The sequence below is a fragment of the Antechinus flavipes genome, chromosome 2 (assembly GCF_016432865.1).
Source record: "Antechinus flavipes isolate AdamAnt ecotype Samford, QLD, Australia chromosome 2, AdamAnt_v2, whole genome shotgun sequence".
NCBI classification, from domain to species: Eukaryota; Metazoa; Chordata; class Mammalia; order Dasyuromorphia; family Dasyuridae; genus Antechinus; species Antechinus flavipes.
The window spans coordinates 618,805,584-618,830,637 of NC_067399.1; the positions used below are offsets into that span (position 1 = coordinate 618,805,584).

General features: G+C 33.2%; 1 protein-coding gene across 1 annotated transcript in view; it reads right to left on the reverse strand.

Annotated features, from left to right (window-relative positions):
* The window catches only part of WDFY4 (WDFY family member 4), a 370,289-nt gene that overhangs the window by 223,202 nt on the left and 122,033 nt on the right, over positions 1-25,054 (reverse strand). The window contains exons 24-32 of the mRNA XM_051981900.1: positions 24,490-24,642; positions 22,222-22,295; positions 20,793-20,954; positions 18,669-18,760; positions 15,942-16,041; positions 8,896-9,101; positions 7,686-7,855; positions 5,356-5,481; positions 4,338-4,502 (exon numbers count right to left, since the gene is read on the reverse strand). Of these exons, the coding sequence (XP_051837860.1) occupies positions 4,338-4,502; positions 5,356-5,481; positions 7,686-7,855; positions 8,896-9,101; positions 15,942-16,041; positions 18,669-18,760; positions 20,793-20,954; positions 22,222-22,295; positions 24,490-24,642 (1,248 nt within the window). The remainder of the gene's footprint in view (positions 1-4,337; positions 4,503-5,355; positions 5,482-7,685; positions 7,856-8,895; positions 9,102-15,941; positions 16,042-18,668; positions 18,761-20,792; positions 20,955-22,221; positions 22,296-24,489; positions 24,643-25,054) is intronic.

Sequence of the window (25,054 nt, forward strand, 5' to 3'; positions counted from 1 at the left end):
GGGCAAGAAGGGGAAAACCTGAAACACAAAGTTATGCAAGAGTCAGTGTTGAAAAATTATCCATGCATATGTTTTGAAAATAAAAAGCTTTTAAAAAAGAAAAGAAAAAGGAGTTATATGAAATAAACTTGAGAAGATATGTAGGAGCCAGATTAGATACCACAGAACCATGTATTTACAAGTGGGAGAAACCTTAGAGATCATTGAATCAAACCTCTTATTTTATAGATGAAGAAATTAAGATGTCCAAATGATGAGACTCACCCCAAATCCCACAGAACTAAAATTCAAACCCAGTTCCTCTTATAGAAGAATTTAAATGCTGGGATATAAATTTTGTCTTTTATCCTGGAGACCCAGGGGAATACCAACCTCATCAGATCTGGACATCAGAAATATCAAACTTGTAGTCGAATTAATAGTTTTTTTAGTGGTAGAGCATTTGTTTTACATGTCATTTCATGCTTCAGTGAAGGTACAGTCATAGCTAGGATGAGAAATTACAAACTGCATTTCCTGTGTTCAACCACAAGAGATTCTAGTATACTAGAATACAAATCCTTAGCATTATTAGCTGACAAATCATCAGTCTGGCATTATAAGCTTTAAGAGACATTTTCATAAAACCTTGGTTATCCTCAAACATCACTGGGAGATAAATTTGGAAGGCACTTTTGCTTCAACTTTGCAGTGTCGTCAAGTGATAAGAATAACCAATTCACAAGTGGAATTAGTGGTATTATTCAATTAGAAGTCCATTTCCTCACTCCCAGATCCTTTTTCCACCAACTACTGAAACCTTCTGCCAATGAGATCAACCCTCAAAATGTCTCACTTTGCCTATTCATAAAATTAATTAATTTTTTTCTTAATTCATAAAATTAATTCAATGACACCAGGGAGGTAGTGATTGGATTAATTACTGTTCTAGAGCCTGATTGAAAAGCTTACTGTATAATTTCACAGCAAATAATTAGATTCATTTGGTTAAGTATCAAAAATGCTATGCTGAGATTGTGTATTACAGTGTGTGCCCCATTTTCTATGAATAAAAAGCCATGTGAAACAAAACAAGGGAAAATGGGAAATTCTCAGCGTCTAGTCTTGTTCATTCCTTAATTCTAGCTTTGTATTTTGTTTTACCTCAATCTAGGTCACAAACATATTTTCATAATGATTTAAGCAAAATATGATCTTTGTTTTTTTTTTTTCTTTGATACTAATCTCCATTTTTGTCCTGCTGAGCTGCAAATCCATACCCAGTACTCTGGAATTCATATCCTGGACCCACAAAAACTTATCTTCTCCAATTTCCCCATCTATGCTTCCAACATTACACTCAACATAGCCAATTCAGGAGGAAAAAAGGGAGAAATTAATGGGAAAATGTTTGTACCATGCATTTGTAAGAACAGAAAGACTTCATGCTTCCAGGAATAAGTTTTCAGTTCCTATAATTATTGCATTCTTCTTCTAAGATGTATAAGTCTTTTAAGACTTGATTTACTATCATATTTCTCATTTTTATCAGTCTGAAAGTTGACCAAATAATGTAGCCATTACAAGTTGATGAAAGATATGGGTCTATCTTTATCAAGAAATTAAAAAAAAAGTATAATCCCAAAGTTTGGGAGTAATTTTCTTATTTTCTATGTTTACTTTCCATAAAAGAAAAAAATAATTTATTTGTCATTTTACTTTTTTACAGAGAAGCTTAGAGATGAGGGGAGGGGATATTGGCTAGGTGGAGATTACAGTAATCTCCTCTGCAACATTCATGTCAAATGACCATTCACTCTCTCCTACAATGCTTCCAGAAATAGGAAAAAATCATCACTTCAATCAGATTATCCCATTCTTATTCTTACTCCATTTTTGGAGACTTTTATAGATATACACACTCACGTGTGTATGTATTTATTTCCCCTTGTGTATTATAGAAAATTGCCTTTCTATAATTTTTATCCATTGGTCTTAGTTACAAAGCTACACAGCCTTACTGTTATCCCTTTTCCACATACCACCCTATATAACATATTTGGAGACACTCTTCCCCTCTACACACCTATCTTCCCTTTTTAAGCTAAACATACCCAGCTCCTCTAATTTTTCTCATAAAATAAGGATTCTTGTTCCCTCGTATTATTGATTATATTCTAATTTATCAAAATATGGCTCCAGGGATGGAACAAAATGTTTCAGATATGATTTGCCCAAGAGGGAGCGCTAGTACTATGACTTCCTTCATTCTAGAATATTTACAATTAATTCTTACTAAGACTAATAATCAATATTATCCCTTTAGCGACCATGTTATCCTGTTGATTGGTTTATATTAAACTTCTCATCACTTAAAAAAATCTGTCTTTTTTTTCCCTACATGAACTATTGTGAAAACATCTTTCCTTTGGCCAATGCAAATAGTTCTTTGTTTTTTATTTTAAATTAATAGAGAATTTGACAAACTTTAAATTATCTTTTTAAAGTCAACTCAAAAATCTAAAGATCTTTTGCATATTGATTCTATCATTTAATAAACATTATAATTCAAAAAGATCTTACTGAATACTTGTGTGTTGGAGATCTGGCATGTCTACAGAATGCAACAATGTGCTGGGTTGATGTAAAATCCTCATGTGAGGCAGCTTGTTTCTGGGAAAGTCATGAAATTGTGTAATAGAAGTGCCTTGGGAAGATATTAGAGCATGGGCAGACCTTCTGTAACTGATTCCTGATCTGCTAACCATATGGCTAATGGTGACCAATTTGATTGGTTCCAGACTTGAAACTGAGGATGCCCTTAAAGAGAAATCAGTTATCAGAATCTCAGCTGTATTAGCTTTGGCTGCTTATTCTTGGTGGAGCTCCTTGAGTCCTTCATTAACACTATCAGTGAAAGACAGAGGCATTGGGACCTCATAACCACAGCTAAGATGTGGCCCTTTGAAATGGACCTGCAATTTTGGCCACTGCATTTGATTCTTTCCGTTTTAGGTGACTTTGACTTCATAAATTTAAAAGAAAAAATACCTGGTATCCAGGTATTGTAGTCAGTCCAGAATTAATGCTCCAAGGAGGAAGAATTTACCTCCAAGCATGACTTTGGAGATCTAGCCTAAGAGAGACAAGGACTCATTCCTTCTCTGGCCTTAATTATTATGAAAAACCAGCTTCCTGATTCCATTCCTATAATGCCCTTTTCCCTTGCTAAATTTTTCTCAGAACTCCATTTTAGGGAAGAGCCCGGAATTCCTAATTCTGATTATTTCATGGTAGACCTCAGCTACCTCCTGATTCCGCTCCTGTGGGCCTTTTGTTCTGTTGGTGATTTCTTTCATTAATTTCCATTCTGAAAAAAGCCCAAACCCTTCATCCCTCATTCTCTAAACTTAAACAACATGTTCTTGAAGGGACATCTTCCTCCCTCCCATGATCTCTTCCCATTTTTGACTCCTTTTTTAAATGTGTTATCTTTCCTAATTAGAATATAATTTTCTCAAGGACAGGAATTCTCTTTGTTTTATCTTGTATTTGTATTCCTACTGCTTAGAATAGTGTCTAGTATATAGAAAGCGATTAATCAATGTTTCTTAACTAGCTGATCCAGAGGCAATGCTGCATTTAGAGTTGAATTTTGTGAGAAAATGCTATGTAGAAAATGAGTGGAGTTTGAACCCATTTTCCCCAGAGATCAGGATGGAATATGGGAAAATGTGCTCCTGAAGTTCTGAGAGGAACTGTTATTCCTTTTGTTGTTGCTATATCTTCAAAGTAAATATCCCTTTCTAAAGGTTAATTGACATTAAGTGAATAAATGCAACTGAGGACATAGTCCTTGACAACTAAAAGTGGCAAAAGCAAACCTTGTCATGACTCAAGCTAATAGCAATAGAAAAGAAACATCCTCAAATCCAGGAAGGTAACCCTGAACCCTGAGAAGTAGATCTTCCAAGGGTAGCTCTATGAGAATGAGATAGATCATAGTTGTTACACATACTATATGTAAGACATTCAGTATAAATAAAATAAGAGATAGAAAAAATAGATACAGGAAAAAAAGAACCAGACATGATCCTTACACGATAGAAGATAGTGATTAGAGGATATAAATGACATTTATATCCATCCATACATATATATGTATATATATGTATGGATGGATATAAATGGATATATATATATATATATATATATATATATTATATATATATATATATATATATATATATATGTATATATATATATACACACACACACACACACACCAATCAGCAAGAGTTCATCATGAGGTGGGGTTCACTCCTTAAGCTTTAGGGAAGACATTCAATATTGCTTACCTTTGGAATTTCTGGAGGGAAGAGAATTGCAGCCAAGGCTTGGAGAAAGTCGGAGGACTTCCATACTGAATCCTGAGGATAGTTGTGGTATATCAGACAAAGGAACTCCATCACATTGCCAGGGTAGGTTACATTCCAATTATCTTCTTCTGAACCTGCGATAGGCTATGAACACATTTTATGAGGGGCACATCTCTGGGTAAGTGTATTCAACTACTTCACAAGAAAGATGCAGAATTGGACCACTGATCTGCCTTTACTTTTCTGTGATTCTGGAAAAGATGCTTAACCCAAATATACCCAACAGAGTAAATGCCTGGATTAAAGAAGGGACTAGTTTAGAGATCAGTCTAGCCAATAGAAGATTTTAACAGTGACATTGAAAGTAATATTTTCCCTTAATTTCTCCAAGTGACAAAAATGAGGATTCTATAGCTTTTTAGTTACTTCAAATGGATCATTCATTGACTAACAATTTTTTTATTAAACTCCCATGAATTTATGAAGATGAAAATTAGTCAGGAAAATATATCAGTTCCTTGAGACAAAACAGAAACAAACATATTCTTTTCCAGCCAATGTTAAGGCACAAAGAAAAGATCTAGAATATTGGAAATGAAGAAAAGGTCAGCTTAGCTGAATTAGTAATGGCCAATAAGGCTGGAAAGGTAGGTTGGGGTCAGATTTTATAAGTTGTAAAAAGTTAAACAGAGACTTTATAATTCATTCTAAAGACATTTGGAAGCTGGCTTAGTAGGGGAGTCATTTGGTCCGATCTGTACTGAAGCAAAATTACTTAAGCAATAATGCAGAGGATGAACGGAATTGGTCAGACACAAGGAAGAAGATCAATTGGCAAGCTAAACAAGAGCTGATGATGGCCTGAACTAAAAGTAGTTTCTGGTTGAGTGACAAAAAGGGTCATGTGGAAAAGATAAATAAGAGAATTGTCCCACTTATGATAGACTTGGAACTACCACCTGTTGACTTTGAGGTGCTGATGGGAGCAAGTACTCACCAGGTTCATTATGGCTTTGATCATCTCTAATAGCAGCAGGGCACCTTCTGTGCATAAGCCAAACTTAAGGGCATTCACCCCATTGTGGTTCTGTAATAACCATTGTAACATGGCATCAAGACTTGTCTACAAAAGAAAAGAGAAATTATAATTGTGTTTAATTTATATGTGCACAAATAATAAATATAATATATATATATATATATAATTTATAAGAATCAGCATAGAGAGCTGGCTTTGAACCAGGAAAACATAAGTTCAAGCCCCATCGTGGGCTTTGACCCATAATGTCTGTGTGCCCCTGTATAAAGAACTTAACTTTTCAGTCCTGTAAGCAAACCTCTATGATTGTAGGTGATAGAGAATGAGCCAGCCTGCACCTTTAGAGCGAGTTTCCTCATCTAAAAACTCTCCCTATTGGAACAGAAATACAATACACTTTTTCTTTTTTTCCTGAGGCAACTGGGGTTAAGTGACTTGCCCAGGGTCACACAGCTAGGAAGCATCAAGTGCCTGAGACCAGATTTGAACCCAGGTCCTCCTGATTTCAGGGCTGGTGCCTTATACATTGTGACAGCCAGCTGCCCCTGGAACCACACTTCTAATGTATTCCTACCATTGGAAATTAGGATTAAGATACTTATGTATTTTACAATTTGAAAAACAAATGTAATTAAATAGTAGATGGAATTTTTTGGTCTTGAGAAGGTAATTTGTTGTTGTTGTTATTGCTGTTGTTATTATGCCTTGGAGAAAAGCCCTAACTAGGAACCTAAACACTCACAAGCAGGAATAGTCCAAGAGAAATCTGGGAGAGGTATCTGTACCGCCATCAACCAACAAATATTTGGCTTGTCACTTAACCTCTGTTTACTTAGTTCCCTTAATGGTAAAATGGAGAACAGTCCCTAGTTTCCACAGTTGTTGTGAGGATCAAATTAGATAATATTTATAAAAGCACTCAGTATGCCCTGGTAGATAGTAGATGCTATATAAATGCTTATTCTCTTCCCTTCTCTATTTCTTACTCATCTGTTATATGACAAGCTTGAACCTTATAGGCTGGGATATGAATATAATAAATTAAATAATACCTATTTACAGGAAAGAAATAGTCTCTTCTCAAGTACCACTGAGAACTTTCCTTGAAAGTTGCAGCTTCTTTTTCTGTCCCCAATATTCACTGATAGTGTCTCATGTACCCTAAACTTGCTCATCTCCTCTATACGTTTCTTCTATTTGTATGATTGTGGTATGTATTTAAGTTGCTCACAGAAATGGTTAAAGCTTGTGCAAAGTAGTTATTTGGAGGAGTAACAAATGGCATGTCTATCTTTGAACAAAATTTACTCATCATGACAAATGCAGATTAACGTGTTTACCCTTTCATGCTTTTAAAGAGAGACCTATGAGAGCCATTATACACAGCAACAAGATTATGGGATGGAATTGGTTCTTTTCAAGAATGACATGATTCAAAACAATTTCAATAGACTTGTGATGGAGAGAGCTATCCCCATTAGGAGAGAGAACATGGAGACTGGGTCTGGATTGGGACAGAGTATTTTCACCTTTTTTCTGCTCTTTATTTGCTTAATTTTTTTCTTTCTCATGGTTTTTTTTTTTTCCTCTTTTGGTCTGATTTTTCTTGCACAGGATAATAAATACCAAAGACTATTTAGAAGAATTTTGCATGTTTGGCCAATTTGACAATTAGGTTGGGCCAATCAGTTTGTTTTCTCTCTAGGGGAGGAGGGAGGAGAGGAGAGAGGGAGAAAAATTGAGGCCATAGAATTTTGCAAAGGTGAATGTTGAGGACGATTTTTGCAATATTTGAAAAAATAAAATACTATCTAATTTTTAAAAAGAGAGACTGGTGAGAGTGTGAATTGTTCTGTTTAATCTTCCAAGACATCATTTTACACTAAAATTCAAGGCTAATAGATGCTAAACTGGTAGGACTCTAGTATTCTGTTTGTAGGATGGGAATTACAAACAGCTTTGATCGTGAGTTTCAGCTGAGGATATCAATACATAAGGAACAGTTTCCCTATTGAGTGTTTCAGAATTGTTAGATGATGAGAGAAAGTCTTCCAGTCTAAAAGCCATGGACAACCAAACACATTTTGTTTAAAATCTCTTAGTATGGCAGGAATAATCATTTCAAAATGAGAAGATTTTAAAAATAAATAGTTAACAAGATAAGACATCTCCTACCAAAATACTGATGAAACTACTTTTCTATCATTTATTTGTGAGTTTTGTTTTGACATCACAAAACAAAATTAAAGTGCACCTCTCCAGCATTGAAAGCAGTTCAAGGAACTTACCTTGGATTCTACAATCACTTCACTCAATGGAGTCTGAAGGAAGAAGCAAGATACAAGGAGGTAGACTTCAGGAATGTGAATATGGCGGATAAGAAATGTAGGTAATATTTGAAAACCACAAATCAGGCAGGAACCATAATCGGTCATTGGAGATTGATTTTTTAAATTGTCTAAAACAGTGGAGAAGAAAATATATGATCAAAAATGATTTTTGGTCAAAATCAATTAGTACAAATGTAACCAGTGTCGATAATAAGTTTGTGTCAAGAATATTAGCTACATCAGTCATTTGCCTAATAGTACATGACGGATAAAAATGAGTACATACTAAGAAACCCTATGTTTCTTCAATGGGTGATGATAGTGATGATGCATTTACAAATGTGATGTGATTACTTTCAGTTCAAATCAATATTTATTAGGTACCTGCCATGTGTCAGGCACTGGGCTAGATGCTGGAGAGAAAAAGACAAATACAAAACAGCTACACCATGAAGAAGCAGGGATTCTCTTAAGGCATATTATTTGAAAGCCACTCCTTGCCTACCATGTCTAAATTAATATAGAATATTTTCAAAAGAGTTACTTGAAATCAACAGGCTATATCAGAAAGAAAATATTCTAATAAAAGGTAAAATTAATATAACACTCTAAGATTTGGACAGCTAGATGACACAGTTGATTATTTCCAGGCATGGAATCAAGAATATCTTCCCGAGTTCAAATATAGCCTTAGTCACTTACTAGTTGAGTGCCCCTAGGCAAGTCACTTACCCCTGTTTGCTTCATTTCCTCATTTGTAAAATGATCTGGAGGAGGAAAAGGCAAACCATATCTTTGCCAAGAATACCCCAAATGTGGTCAAGAAGAGTCAGATATAACTGAATGACTGAACAGCAACAAATTAAGATTTGTAAAACACTTTACATACATTATTTTATTTAAGGTTTATAATGACCAGATGAATTAGATGCTATTGTGATGCTTATTCTCATTTTACAAATGAAAAAACTGAGACTGAGAAGTTCAGTAACATGCAGATGGTCACATATCTGTCAAATGTCAGAGATAGGATTGAACTCAACTCTAATTCCAAGTCTGACACACTAATATATACTGTGGTTCCTCTTACATATAAAAATTGTGTATAATGCATATATATTCGTGTATATATTTAAAATATCTTTAAAATTCTTTATTTTGTACTCACCCATCAGAATATCCACTCCCAAAATGCTGTTTTCCACCCAGGCTCCCCCAGATAATCCATCTTTAAATCGGGCCCTTAGAGTTGGGTTGTGCAAAAAGTGCAATAGCAATTTAATTCCTAACACTACTGTACTTGGGTGCAGATGATCTTGGATGAATAACAAAAACCAATCAGGTCCCAGGCTAAGAAACATTTCTTCCTGTGACCTGTGGAAAGATGCATTTAAGCAAAAATAATTATTTTTTATTTTTGTACCAGCATGGTATTATGATTAGAAAGCTGATCTCAGGACTTGAATTTAAGTCTTGTCTTTAAGATTTACTGGCTGCTTAACCTTGATCAAATCAACTCACTAGGCAAACTTTTCTAAAAGGTTAAGTTACAGAGAAGTTGTTCACCTGTACTGATTAAGGAGATTTGTACATCCAGCAATTTCCTAATTCAATAAAATAAAAAAAATCTAGCCCCGCTTCCAAATCTATTAATTATTTTAATCTAAATACATATCATACCAAAATGCTGTGTAAAACTGGAATCTAGCCTCCAATATTTGGATCTGTCAAAAACTTGCTATTTTTTATGGCATCATTTAATCTCTCAACAATGGGCCAAAAAAAAAAAAAAAACCCCAACAACTCATCAGTTTATATCAAACTTAAAATTGTAGAAATAAATTCTAAGATTTTATTCTAAATATCTTGCTTGAATTTTGTGGGACATTTTGCTAGAACATTTTGCTTGAAGATGAAAGAATATTTAAAGAGCTAGGAAGATCTCAAAAAATTATTCTTTTTAAAAATCCAAAGTAAAAAGTTCTCTTTTAGTAGTAGTAGGAAAAGAATTCCAGTTAGACAGATAGTTAAATTCTTTAAAGGAATAAGAGACTTTAAGCCTCTTGCAGCTTATTTTTAATAAAAGGGTTGAAAGTAAAATAAAAACAAACTGTAGTTTAAATTGCATCCTATAATTTACAAAAGAAAAAGTAGTTAAACATGTCCATATTTATGTTTAAACAGTGTTTAAGTTAAACAAATGATAAAATCATTTTTTTCTTGTTGCTGGCAGATACCTTTTTGCCATAGCTCATTATTTGTGAGGAATGTGTATAGATAAGGGGAAGCCAGACTCAGAGAGAAATTCTCTTTGATTAACATCTTTCTCCAAAAGACACTTGGGCCAAAAGACAGGTCACATTCCCTGTCTTTATGCCTCCCTATCACATTCTCAGCTCTCTGGTTTGGTTTTATGTATGGGATCAGCCCAAGGAAAAGAATTGAAGTCATCCAAGGAATATAAATATTTTAAAACCTTCTATTACATATAAATTAAGAATTTGCTTTAAAACCATCATATAATAGCAATTTCCTAAAAAGCAGAAATGGCAGTTATGATATTAGATTAAGATGAGCTCAAGGCAGTAAATAAAAAAAAAATGTTCCATAATGGCATTCAGACAATAAATAATGAATATTTAATTTTAAATATATACACCAATAAATTCAAAATACAAATTCATAAAATAAGTTTCTCATAATGTAATAAAATATATAAAACAGTGACATTGGGGACCTTCAATATACCATAAACTGAATATGACAAAACTGCATTGCGTCACTTTTATTTATGATTCTCTGATATTTTTAACCCTTTAAATAGGATTAGCATTGTAAATTATAAATTTTTTTTTCTAGTATAGAAAATTCTTTAGTGGAAATTTTACTCTACATAGTCATTTTAAAATAATCAACAAATAGCAAATATAAAAGGATCTTATGCTCTTCATTTCTCATTAAACTGTATGACCGCAAAAATGTGACTTTTGATATAAAATTTCAACCATTCTCTTCCCTTATACATGCTTTCGCCATGTATATTACTAATAGATTTTATAGAGATAAAAATTAGAAATACTGAATGAAAATTATCTTTATTTTCTGTGTTATTTTCTTTGATGATAATGCTGTGATCTTTCCTAATTTTTTAAGATTCATCCCTTGATTGAAAAATCTTAATAATCAATCTCTTAGGAATTACTGTTTTGACTTCAAGCAGAATTATCTGTTTTTATTTGTTCAAGCTTCACTACTCTTCACTTTCATTTTCTTGAGTGCCATTTGCACTTATCCTGATCATATCAGGTATTGAGAAGTTAGAATCAAAATATTATGGTTCCACCATCATCCATTATATGAATAAATTGCTAAAGAAATGCTGGCATATCTGTCAATTTCTCTTCAATTACTTGTTCTCCTCTTTTTATCTATAAAGGGTCTCTGAGTTACCTGACTTATTTGTAACTCGCACCAAGATTTCCACATACTTATTTTCCCCTTCTTTGCTTATCACCTATTTTATGAGGGAATCCTGCATGCAATCTTCCACCACTCCCTTCTGTGATAGTTTGCAAATGTGCTCAGATTCTTAATTATCTACCAGTTCTCAATATGGCAATGATATGAAATGTATCGTGCCATAATTAATTTCTGGACTCAGTTGGCCTCCTTATAATGGTAATTGCTTTCTACTAGCTAAATATATCTAAGAAATTATAATAATTACAAACACTTATTGTGTCTACTATGTGCCAAGCATTATGGCAAATGCAATGATTACCAAAAAAGGCAAAATACAGTCCTTGCCCTCAATAGTTGGAGAAATGCTCATTGTTCATGAGTAGACCAAGTCAATATAATAAAAATAGCAATTCTAACTAAATTCATTTATTTATTCAGTGCCACATCAACCAAAATACTGAAAATATTTTATAGAGCTAAAAAAAAATCTTTACAAAATTCATTTGGTGGGATAATAGGTCAAAAATATAAAGGGAATCAATGAAAATGTGAAGAAAGGTGGTATGAAACAATCTAGTACTAGCTGGTATTTATCCACCAGTGGTGGATAAATGGAATAGATTGTATACATAATACACAATTGTAAATGACAATAGTAAATGACCAGAAGTTAATTAAACAATAGTTTAATTAACACGAAGATCTACGCTATTAAGGTAAGAACTAAGCTTTTATTGTAGGATATTATAGAAAACCCTTAAATGTCTAATAAGTTTTTATAAACTAGATAGATCTTTCAAACCAAAACCTTGGTTCATCTATTTTATAAGTTTTGAAAAAAAAAACAACAAAAAAAAGGAAAACATTTAATACTGACATAGTATACAAACTTGAATTTTATCAAAAATTTATTTATTGTTTGTATACCTTAACCCAAAGCAAAGCACTGAAAATGCTTAGATGGGTTTTAATCAGCACAAAGGTTTGGTCCTGACAAAAAATATTGAGAAAACTAGAAAGCAGTTTGGCAGAAACAAGGTATAGAGCAACCTTTCACATTATATAGCATTATAACGTCAAAATGGAACACAATGTATACATTGAGGGTGATATCATAAGCAAACTAGGGGTGCATGGAAAATTTATCTTTCAGATCTATGGATAAGGGAAGAATTCATGACCAAACAAGAGATAGTATTACTATCTTACTATTTTATATTAAAACAGATAATTTCAATCATAATAATTTTTTAAAAAATTGTACAAAGAAAACCTATGCAAGCAAAATTAGAAGAAAAGCAAGGACCTAGGGGAAAAGTTTATAGCAAGTTTCTCTGATAAAAACTACTTTTCAAATATATAGGGAACTGAGTCAATTTGATAGGAATGGGAGGGTTTAAATAGGGAGTTTTCAGGAAAAGAAATCAAAGTTATCAATAATTATATGAAAAACTGCTCTAAATCATTACTGATTAAAGAAATAAAAATTTAAACAACTATCATGTAGTATATTACACTTATCAGATAGGCTAATATGACAGGAAAAGAAATGGACAAATGTTGAAGAGGATGTGGAAAAATTAGGACACTAATACTCTGTTAGTGGAGTTGTGAAGTGATTCAACCATTCTGGAGAACAATCTGGAATTATGGACAATAAACTAAGGGCAACGAAATTGTGCTTTGACCCAGTAAAAGCACTACTAAGTGTATATACAAAAAAGAAGGAAGAAAAAATACAAAAACAGTTATGAGCTTTTTTTTGGTGGCAAAGAATTAGAAATTGGGGACACCCCCTCAATAATTGAACAAGTTATATGGTTGTGATAGAATGCTATTGTGCTATAAAAATGATGAGCAATTTGAGAAAAAGTAGGATGACATATAAAAATCCATATGATGTAAAGTGAGCAGAACCATGAGAACACTGCATCCAGTGAGAACATTATTGTAAGGATGGTCAACTGTGAATGACTTAGCTATTTTGAATTATTCAATGATCTAAGACAATTCTGAAGGACTTATAATGAAAAATGCTCCAGAGGAAAAAATAAATGGAATCTGAGTGCAGAATGAAACACATATTTTAAACTTTCTTTATTTTTCTTGCTATTTTGCAACATGGCTAATACAAAAATATGTTTTTCATATTTTCATATGTATAACTGATATCATGTTTCTTTTTTCACAACAGATAGGACAGAGGGGGAAAGAGATTCAGAACTCAAAATTTTTAAAAGTAAATAAATAAAAAAATTGAAAGAAGTTTTAAATTTTAAAAAGAAAGCATGGATTCAATTGAACAATACCATTAAATAGAGGTTTATTGGGAAAACATATCATACTAAAACTCAATATTTTGGTGAGTATATATTTAGAACCCTTTATAGTCCTATATAGTTGTCACTTATTCTTACCTTACAAAGGACAAAATTCAGATTTAAAGGTTACAAATAACATATCTAAGAAAATGCAGTAAAAAGAATACCTGGCCATGAGATCTTCTTTTAGGCAATGAAACAGAAGCAGTAAAAGTGGTTTCAAGTGGTTTCATTTAAGGTAGTACTGCCTATGTAATGTATGGAAAGTATCATATCATCATTGTGCATCAGTTTCCTTATGGACATGAAGTTGGACTAAATAATATCTAAGATTTCTAACCACCTCTAAATTCCCTGATTCTAAATAGCAGCATCTTAATTTGAATCCAATGTGCTTTGACTCTGAGTCCTGTACCCCTTCCATTCCTTACATTCTCAAACTTCTTGGTCTCAAGATCCCTTCACCCTCTCAAAATTTTTTGAGGACTCCCTCTCTCCAATAGTTTTTGCTTGTGTGGATCAATTATCCATTGATTGTGTTGATATTTTACCATATTAAAAATTAAAATATCTTAGCATCATTGTGAAAATAGTTTTGACCTCAAGGAACTCCTGAAAAGCTTTCAGGGAACTCCAGATGTCCCTGGACCACATTTGGAGAACCAATGATTTATATCATAATCATAGAAGTAAGAGATTGAACAAGCCTTGTATGAGGAAAAGAAATTTAGCTCACTGAAATAAGGAGTCACTGATTCCAGAAAAAGCTAAGGCATATAATATTACAGGTTCCAGTTACAAAAACAACAGTGATAAAAATGACCTAAGAAAACTTCATGAGTTAAAATATTTATTTATCAATATATTTTTTTAAAAACCTATTTGCAAGAATATATAGGTGATGCAATGGATAGAGCACCAGCTTCTGGAATCAAGAATACCTGAGTTCAAATTTGGCTTCAGACACTTACTAGCTATATGATCATGGGCAAGTTATTAACTCCTGATTGCTTCCCAAAAAAAATTCTTACAGTGCAGTCTTATTATATTTCTGAAACAGGAAGATTAATAGAATGGAGGTTGTATCTGAAAGATTTATGAAGTGCTGGTCAAAGACAATGACTGGATTTTTAACTTCTTCTGAACATCACATTTCTACATAGTAAGCATGACTTTACAAATATTTCCTTTGACAAATATGGAGTTTTTATGGAGAATTCATCAAGTATTTTAGTTTTCATAGAATACTAAATACATTATAAAATGATTAGTTTTTCCTTCCTTCCTTCCTTCCTTCCTTTCTTTCTTTCTTTCTTTCTTTCTTTCTTTCTTTCTTTCTTTCTTTCTTTCTTTCGAGGTAATTGGGATTAAATGACTTGTCCAGGGTCACACAGTTAGGAAGTGTTAAGTGTCTGAGTGTTAAGATTTCTGATTAGAATCTGAATACCAGATTCTAACTTAGATTGTCCTGACTTCATGGCTGGTGCTCTATCCATTATACCAACTAGCTGCCCCTGGTTAGTTTTCTTTAATTAAAGAATTTAAAGATGATGGAAAGAAATATCAAACATCAAGATTAATTCCACCCTCTTAGAGATAAGAAAAATGAGATCTAGAAAGGTTGTTCAGTCTTTTCAATCATGTTGCCATTTGGGGTTTTTCTTGGGAAAGACACTGAAGTGGTTTGCCATTGCCATCTCCAGTTCATTCTACAGATAAGAAAACCGAGATAAACAAAGTGAAGTGACAAGCCCAGAGTCATACAGATAGTGTCTGGGGCTGGTTTAGAACTCAGAAAGAGGAGTCTTTCAGACACACCATGGCACATCAAACTTCCCTCTAGAAAGGTTATGTGAGATAAATCAAGTCAACAAGCATGGCTGCCAGCTAAATGCCGGTTATACAAAGAAAGGCAACAAACAAGGGTATTAGAGATCTTAACAATTATAAAGTCATGTAGTGCAGTGGATAGAGAACTGGCCTCAGAGACAAAGAAATCTGGAACTCTCCCCTCTGACATACCTATCTATATCACCCTGGATAAGTCACATAATCGCTCAGTGTTCCAGGTGACAATCAAAGATTCTATGTGGCAGAACAGGAAGCACTCCAGATTGGGAAAAGTAATTTTACAGCAACAGCTTCCCTCCACAGATGAAATAAAAAGGAATGACAACAACTAAAGTGGGACTTAAGGGGGGGAAAGACGATAAAAGGGTTTATTACAATTATATAAAATTTTCTTCCTCCTCCATTTTCAGAATATCTTAGGGCAAGGACTAGATTAGCCTGTTGGGAAAGTGTAATTTTCCTACTGACAGTGCTAGAAATATGTAGCAGAAATGGCAATCTTTTCATTAAGAAACCGCCTTCTTACTGTTCCATGTATGAATTAGCCACATGCTGGATCACCCTGCCCACTGTTACTTACTCTGAGGACAGATGAAATTTGTTGGAACAGATTACATCCAGCAGCATCTCGAGTAACTGGTTTCTGAGCCAGATCATTCTGCCAGATGTTTGGCTTCCGGCTACAAAAAGAAAAGAGAAGAAACTAAAGTGAGATATCAGAATGCAGGCTTCAATAAGCAACTCAGAAAAGGAAACAGGTGGAGATAGCAGGGTCTAATCTGTGAATACAGAAGATGATCCTACATTCCCTTTCAAGACATATATCTGAACTTGTTAGAAAGAAACTGTTACGGCAAGCAATTTGGAGAGGATTTGTCTTCCATAGTCTTGCTCCTATTTACCTGTCCCGTCTTATTTCCTATTGCTCATTTTAATTCTCTCTCCATTCCTATAAAACTGGCCATTTGGTAGTTTCCTGACTATTTTTTTTTTCCATTTCTCCCTATCACTCCTTTTCATAGAAGGATGGGGTCTGGAATATACTTCCCCCCTTCTTCTTCAAAGAATCCATAGCTTCATTCAAAGCCCACTTTAGATAACATCTCCTACTAGTAGCCTTTCCTGATTCCTTCCAATTCTTGGTATTCTAATCCTTTGGAAAATAATTTCCATATAATTTGCCTTTAATTATCTATATACATATTGCATTCCCTACTTTCCTATAAACTCCTTTAAGCAAGCATTGCTTCAATTTTGTACTTATTTTCCCCATCTACAATACATGGCACAAAATAGGTGCTTAACAAAATATTTGTGGATTGGAATTGAACCTTAAAGCACAGAATAATATTAGTAATTAAGTTAGCAACCAGTTTATCTATATTTTCATTTAAGACAGAATAAATGATGCTATATCTAAGTTATAACATTAGTAAACTAAGTTAGATACCAGAATAACTTTCTGACCAAAAAAAGCATTTGAGAGAAGACACTAAATATTTGCCTTGTGGAAAAACATTTTTGATTCTTAGAAACAAATATAGAGGATCAATTCAAATTCAAATTCAAATCTGCCTGCCATGTGGTATGTGCCATATGTATGTGTTTATGAGGGGAGAAGAGACAGAGAGACAATAACAGAGAGAAAGAGATAGAGAGAAAGATAAAGAGAATGAACCACACAAAGAGAAACACACACACACATACACACACACACACACACACACACACAGAAGAGGTGGGAGAGAAAGGAAGAAAGTAGAAAGTAAAGGGAGAGAGAAAGGAAAGAAAAAGAGACAGATATACACAGAGAGAGAGAGACAGAGACAGAGAGGGAGAAAGAGAGAAATAGAAAAAGAGAGTCAAAGAGAGAAGAAATGAGGGAAGGAGGGATGAAGGGAGGAAAGGAAAAGGGAAAGAGGGAGGGAGGGATAAAAAGAAAGGAAGGAAGAAAGGAGGGAGGAAAGAAGAAAGGGAGGGAGGAAGGAAAAAAGGGATGGAGAGAGGGAGAAAGAGATGTTGGCAATTTATTTTGCTCTTCAGGTCCTCCTTATTTTATTTAATAATTAATATTTAATTTGATGGATAACAATGACAGACTAAATAATTTTGCATGTCATATGTCAAATGTCAATTTCTTTAAAACTATGAAAATTCAAATTACAGCTGATAAACCAATATTCAGAAAGGCAGTCTTAGGTATGAATAAAGGTCTGGTCTTGTAGTCAGAAGACCTGGGTTGAATTATTGTTTCAAACAATTTTCTCAGTTATATGATCATACACAAATCATTGGCTGAGTGATCAAGAACAAGTCACTTAATAAATCATAGTTTCTCACTCTGGGAGATTAAGTGAGATTAAGTCAGAAACCAGTGTAGAGATAATATATATCCTATATCAAATATAATATAACATATTATAGATTATGTATATATTATATGATGTATATGTTATATGCATATATAAATACAACATATTTTAAAATTTGCAAATTGTTTTACTCAAAAATGATACTATGAAGCAATAAAATATATTACATGTGTGTATATATAATGTACATAATATATACATAGGGGCTTTTTAAAGTTTTTACAAATCATAGATTTACTGATAATAAATCATAATTTCATTCAGTTTGTGACCCCATATGAGGTTGAGAAGCACAATTTAACAAGCTAAGATATATATGTATATATATTATATATATATATATATATATATAGAGAGAGAGAGAGAGAGAGAGAGAGAGAGAGAGAGAGAGAGATTATATAGATGTATGTTAGAGTTAAAAGGGACTTCAAACAAATTTGAGTTATTATTATTTTTCATTTCTAAAAAATGTGTTTCTTTGTCTATAGATATCATTGGCCAAGGAGTTAGAACTAGACGCAATGCCAAATAGAGGTCACCCAGTCTAAGCCCTTCATTTTCCAAATGAAGAAACTAAGGCCATTTGATTTCCTTAAGAACACAAAGGTAGGAAGTTTCAAATCTGAGATTTAAAGCCAGATTTATAGAATCATAGATTCAAAGTTTGAAGGGAGCATGTGGCAGGAGTCACTTAATAGTAAACTTCTACTCCAAGTTCATTCTTGTACAGAAGAGGAATTTGACTAATTCAACGACTTGCTCAAGTTCACACAGTTAGTAAGCAACAGAAGCAAGATTTAAAGCTGGATACTCTTACTATTGTGTCCTACTTGTGATATTAAGTGTTTTAGAAAAATTGTTAGAATAAATATTGGATATCCTCTTATTGAGACTTTAATAACACTGAAAACTGACATTGAAAAATGTTTTCTTACCTTCCATGAAGGAATCCGAACTCTTGTCCATTATAATCTGCTTTTCATTAACTGAAGAAGGTTTTAGAGTATAGACGATAAATAATCCAATCCTTCAACGAAACAAAAGGAGGGGCAAGGGAAGAAGGAAGTAAGAAATGTCACTGAAGTGTATCTTTTCTGGACATAGCAGTGTTTTCTGTTTAGGTTTAACTCATGTATAATTTGGGATCTCCCTTATATAATCAGACTGTGAAAATCACACAGTAATTTTGTAGCAATTTTCTAGAAAGACTTAACTGTTGATCACCTAGATCACCTAGAGTGGTGGGGGAAAGAAACAATCAGTAAGTTACTTTGTGAACCATATCAAGGATTCACTGGAAAATCAATATTGCTCTATCATATATGGTATAGAATAATTATTTCTTTGTTTCAAAAGTAAATTAAGGACATAACAACTAAGTAGCTTAGTAGATAGCATGATGGACTTAAAATCAAGGAGACCTGAATTCAAATACTACCTTAGATGGTAATTTAGATGATCTTAGTTTCAACCACAATTTGCCTCAGTTTCCACAACTGAATATAATACCCCACAGGATTGTTTTAAAGATCAAATAAAGCAATAGATTTATTTTATAAATCTTAAATCAGTATGTAAATGCCAGCTACAATTATTATAGTTATCATAATCATAGAGCATTATCAGAAGTAGTACACTATGAACACTCAATTTATTCTTAGAGTGATGAACTCAAGGACTTTATAATGTATTACCTGTGTGTCTTCGTCAAATCACTTAACCTCCCAGCATCTCAGTTTCATTATTTTAAAAAATAGAGGGATTATACTAGCAGAATATTAGCTTTTAAGCTATGATTCCATGGCCAACCCCCTTACTGAGGCTGAACTCATGGTCACATTTAGAATCTAATGGCATTTCCCTCCATTTCTGCAGAACTTATCAGTAGGTATGAGTTAAATCTTCATGATTTGAAGGAAAGGATAAGTAAAAAATCAACTATCTTTGGGAGTAAGGGGATTGTATGTTAAAGATGTTTCTAATGTCCCAAAGTTCCTTCAGATCCAGAGAATAGAGAATTGAATCTGGAATCAAGAAAACGAGTTCAAATTCTGCCCTTGACCTTTACTGAAATATAAAAGTCATATGAAGTTAATGTAATTTTTTCATTGGTAAAATGGGAGGTTCAAAGGACATTCCTGTTAATAATATTTATATTAATAACACATTAAAGCTGAAATCTTAAAAATGTTACTAATATAGCTAAATGAACCTACTGAGTTAATACCAATATAGCTGCTGATGTGAGTGGAAAATGGTCAATAAAGTTGACCAGCTTGCACTAGAGGGTAGGAAGGAAGATATAGCAGTAGTGAATTAATCAGGAATAAAAGTTTTGTTGCTAATCAACTTGGAAAATGGCTATTCTGCTAGTGGAGGTAAGTGACTAACTATTCACTATGGGCACTGACCCTCTTTCTTCCATTTGACTGTGAGCTTCTTGAGAACAAGAACTGTTGTTTGTCTTTCTGGGGCCTAATGGTTTTTTCACCCTTTTTCTCATTTGTACTTTGAATATTTCAAGTAAAACTAGAAATAATCCATGACAGCAATGCAAAGTTTGCCACCATCTAAAGCAGAATAAGAGAGGGAAAATCATTCTACAAATAAGACTAATGCTCATCCTGAAAAGGTGACCATGGAAATGTGTATAGGAACAGAGATCATATAAAACCCTGGGAATTCTGAGAATTCCAAAATCAGACAATCATTACAAAAAGCAAATACTGTTCATAATGCCAGTTAATAACCACAGCTTTTATTTAATAATAGTTCTGGATTAATTAATCAATATTTTAAATAACTAAGAAATTACTTTCTGTTTAAGTTCTACAAAAATGAAATCTTACTGTCAAAAAAGAGCAAGTTGGTTTAATTTATATTGTTAAATTATTGAACTGATTAACTGTTAACTCATTAATGACAGCTGTAGTAGCTAATACACATGGTTGTTGTGAAGTGAAAATGAAATCATATATGTGCATATAACCAACATTAAAGTTCTTTTTGTTAGTTATAAACCTTTCTATTATCATTATTATTATTATTATTATCATTACCTAATAACATCCTGAGTGTTGAAATGTCTCTTCAGCAAATGACCCAGAATGGAAATGATGGTGGAGATCTTGGTAGGACTGAGAGTGGGGTCATTAAAGAGGAAAAGCAACCTGGGTATCAGTTGTACCTGGTGAGCAATTTCAGCATTCCGGGCTCCTTCCCTGGTGAGAAAGGCAAAGAGACAGTAAAAGCTTTTACTGGAAAGAGCCAAATTTTCTGCATTTCTGCTAAAAAGGTTTGCAGACTCTGCTTTTCCATGGACCTTTGACTTCTGATGATTTCTTGGCAACCTCTCAAAACAATGTCAGACATTCATTGAATATGTGTCTGTTATCAAAAACCAAAGTCTGCACTGGGACACTCCTCTACTTCTTCCTTTTCACTCCCCGGAAACTGCCATGTTTTAGAGAGTTCAAACAAAAGCCCTAATTATTGACTTTTAAATCCGTACATCAGTGGAAACAAATGTAGATCACATAAAGCTCACAACAAAGGCATTAGACATGTAACGTAATCTCTAACACCACTTTGCCAATAGCCTAGAAACTATCGGCATTCTTCAGTGAGTTTGTCTGAGTGTATGCCTTGCTCATTCTTTTGAAACCACAAAGTGAATTAGTTCATGTTATCTTAAAGTCAAAATTTTAAAATAATTCTAGTACTAATATCCTTTTTCTTCAGGATGTTCATGAATTCAGTTTCCCATAAAATATTCTCACTCTAAGAAAATAACTCCCCCTATAAATTCCAGTTTAAAAAAGAATACATAAATTTAAAAAAAGTAAACAGATTAATTCTTTTTTCCCTTTCACTCAAGTTGCATTACACACAATGGCCAACACAGTCAACAAACAATAGAGATAGAGAATTCCCAGTTTTGTGTGTGATTTTCAATTGTCAAATCAAAAATAAAAATAAATAATGAATTCATAGGATCCAGTCATGTTTTCCTAATTAGAATGAGTCTTTGCAAGTTACTTAAAAGGGAATGAGAAGTACAAAGAGGTAAAGGTCAATAAGGTATAAAAAGCTGGCACCCTACAACATGAGGGGTTCTAGATGTAAATTGCTTTCACAGCCTGTTAGAGTTAGCCAGCAGTTTGTGGTTGTGTGTCCTTCTTCTCGAAGAGGTCCATGACATCAGGGATGTGATGCCATGACATTCAAGTGAATTGGTTTTAAGTGAGAAAGGGCTGTGCAAGTTCATCTACCTCAATTTCTCAATGGTAAAATACAGATCAAGACAATTGGAGATGAGATTGAAGACAGAGTTACACAATAGGATTACTACATTTCTTTCTGTTCACTAAACACAATGGGATGCTGACATTCTGATTCTCCCTGAAAAAGATCATTTACTCTTGGTAACTCTTATCAAAATTGGTGACTAAAATTGAAGTTGTAGGAAGTTCTTGTTGCATATCCTACCTTGGTGACTGAAAAATGTCTGTGAAATGAGAAAAGAGGGCAACGTCCAGATTTTCTGATGTGTTCATCCAGAGCTGAAAGAAAGAAAAATATACTTTGAAACATAATGCTTTATCAAAATATATTTTTGTAAAAAGAGAGGTTGGTGGAAGAAACCTATAAAGCTTTTCAGAATTCCATGGTTACCATTTAGAAATTATAAGAAATATACTGAGCTGTTCATACTTTGGACTGAGTAATATTACTAATGGGTTTATAACCCAAGATAGTCACAGTAAAAAAGAAATGTCTCCCCCACCTTTATCACAAATATTCATTGCAACACCTTTTTTAAACTATAAAGAACTAGAAACAAAATAGATGTCCCTCATTTGGGGAATGATTAAACAAAGTATGAGGTAGGAATATGATAATCTATTATGGCACCATAAAAATAACAAATATGATAAAATAGAGGAAGAATTTTTTTTTACTGTGTAGGAACTTATGTAGACTAAAGTAAAGAAGCATGAGAGAGCAAAATGAACAATTTTGTACATAAAAACTATATTAAAAGGAAATATAATAATGATTGTGATGACCTATCTTGATTCAAGAAAACTGATGGTAAATGTTTCTTTTCTCAAAAGAGAGGGATGAGAAGTGATAGAAGGTAGCATAGATGAAAAATATTGTTAGACATGGTTACTATGTCTCTTGGACTTCTGTAAATGATTTTCTTACTTATAAATTAGTATTCAATGTCTATGTTCGTGGAAGAATATTAACAGGAAATAATTGTAATATAAAAGCAAATGGAATCAGTAAAACTTCAAAGTGGAAAGTCATGCATCAAAAATAATCTTTTGTACTATTTAAAGCACCAACTAACTTAAGTATATAAATAATCCAGGAAATATAAGTACAGTGGGCTGAAAGATAAAACATAAGATGAAAAGTCCAAGATCCTTTTGTCCTACTCTCATCTTCATTACTATCTTTTGTGTGCCTGTGAACTAACAAGTTCCTTTTCTTTGTATTAGTTTTTCCATCTATAAATCGTTAATCATCATTAATCATTAATTGTTAATTTGTAATCATAAATCTTGGTAACATAAATCTGCTCACCCCACAGAGCTGCTAGAAGTACAAACAGATCTATAAAATGCATTGAAATCCTTGAAGTATCACTTGGGTAGCACTATGGGTATCATTTAGATTACTTCAGTTCATAAAAAAAAACCAAAAGTATAATTGGTCTCTATGGGACAGACTAGATTTTCTGGTATTAGGTCTCTTCCACTTCCCATTTCTGCTCCTTGTGCCTGCCCCTTCCCAAAGTTCCTCTTAGAGGGATCTTTTTCATGTACATATCTAAAACATTGAGAAAAACAAGATTACTCATTTTGGCAATCTATACAGATAGATTGTGGTATTAGAAATTTTACATGTTAGATTTTACTTTCTCCACTGACTACTGACTGATCTTTCTTCCTTCCTTGAAATCGCAATTAAAATCCCATCTATTACTGGAAACTTTTCCCAACTCATCTTAATTCTAGAGCCTTTCCTTTCTTACATATTTCCTATTTATTCTGAATGTAGTTTGCTTTCTATAAATTTATCTTTATGTCATCTCCCCTATCAGATGATAAACTCCTCAATGGCAGAGACTATCTTTTGCCCTTTTTCACTGAAAAAAATCTCATAATGGCAAAAACCAAAATTTAAAAGGAAAGAAAAAGAAGTAGTCTTAGATATGGTATAATCATTTCTCTCAATTAAGATGTGGTGAAATTACTCTGCCTTGTTACTGGAAAGGGGGAAAGAGGAAGGAGTGAAAATGTTTCTAATGCTATAAATCCATGTGATTTTTATTACTGTAATTGCCCCAAAATTATCTTACTAACATAGTCTTCAGGATTCATTTCCCATGGTAGGAATTGAGTATAGTTAAGGATTATTGGATGAAGAAAAGAATTTCAAGATTTCTATTGATCCTATTAAACCTTAAAACTTTACTAAGATTTATCAGATACCCCGTATTATTTATTACAAGTTTACCAGTCATCAATAGGCATGAAAACTCCATTGTTTATGTTGATAAAATCATGAATCTATAATGTTTTGTAGGTATTTATTAAATAATAGCATTTATTTTCTAAGAATTTATCAAATTTTCATAATAACACCAACACTGTCTTTCTTGAGCATTTTCTTGCTCTCTTCTCACTGTTTCTTTTTGCTATAGCAACACTTTCGATAGGAAACTATTTTCCCCTAATTTACCTCAAAATTACATAGAACATCCTGGAATATGCCAAGGTTTGTAATTGTTGAAGATCCAAAGCCCAACTCAACAGTGCCAGCAACAGAAAGGATCAGCTGAAAAATTCTGTTGTTCAGTAGTTTTATTTTCTTCTTGAGGAGCAATGTCAATATCTGAAAAAGTGAAGAACTATTTATTCTTACAATAAGATCTAACTTACCCCTTGATAAATATATCTTTCCTTATATTTTCTCTTTTTTTCTTTATGTCTTTTTGTAGATACACAGTCTGTGGCCTTATTCATTCCTTCAAAATCTTTGGCACAGTCAAATTTCAACAAGGAAGATATATTACCATCGTTATTATTTCACCTTAAGGACCAAAAGACCCATCCTTCTGACTTGCAAATAAAGTGTTCTCTATGTGTTGCTCCCCTCTATTAAAATGTGAGCCCTTTAAGAGGTGGGACTGTCTTGTTTTTCTATTTGTATCTTCAGTACTTACCACAGTGCTCTGTAAAGAGAAACTGCTTAATATTTTTAATCATTTGCTCACTCGCTCATTCATTCATCCATCACCTAGACT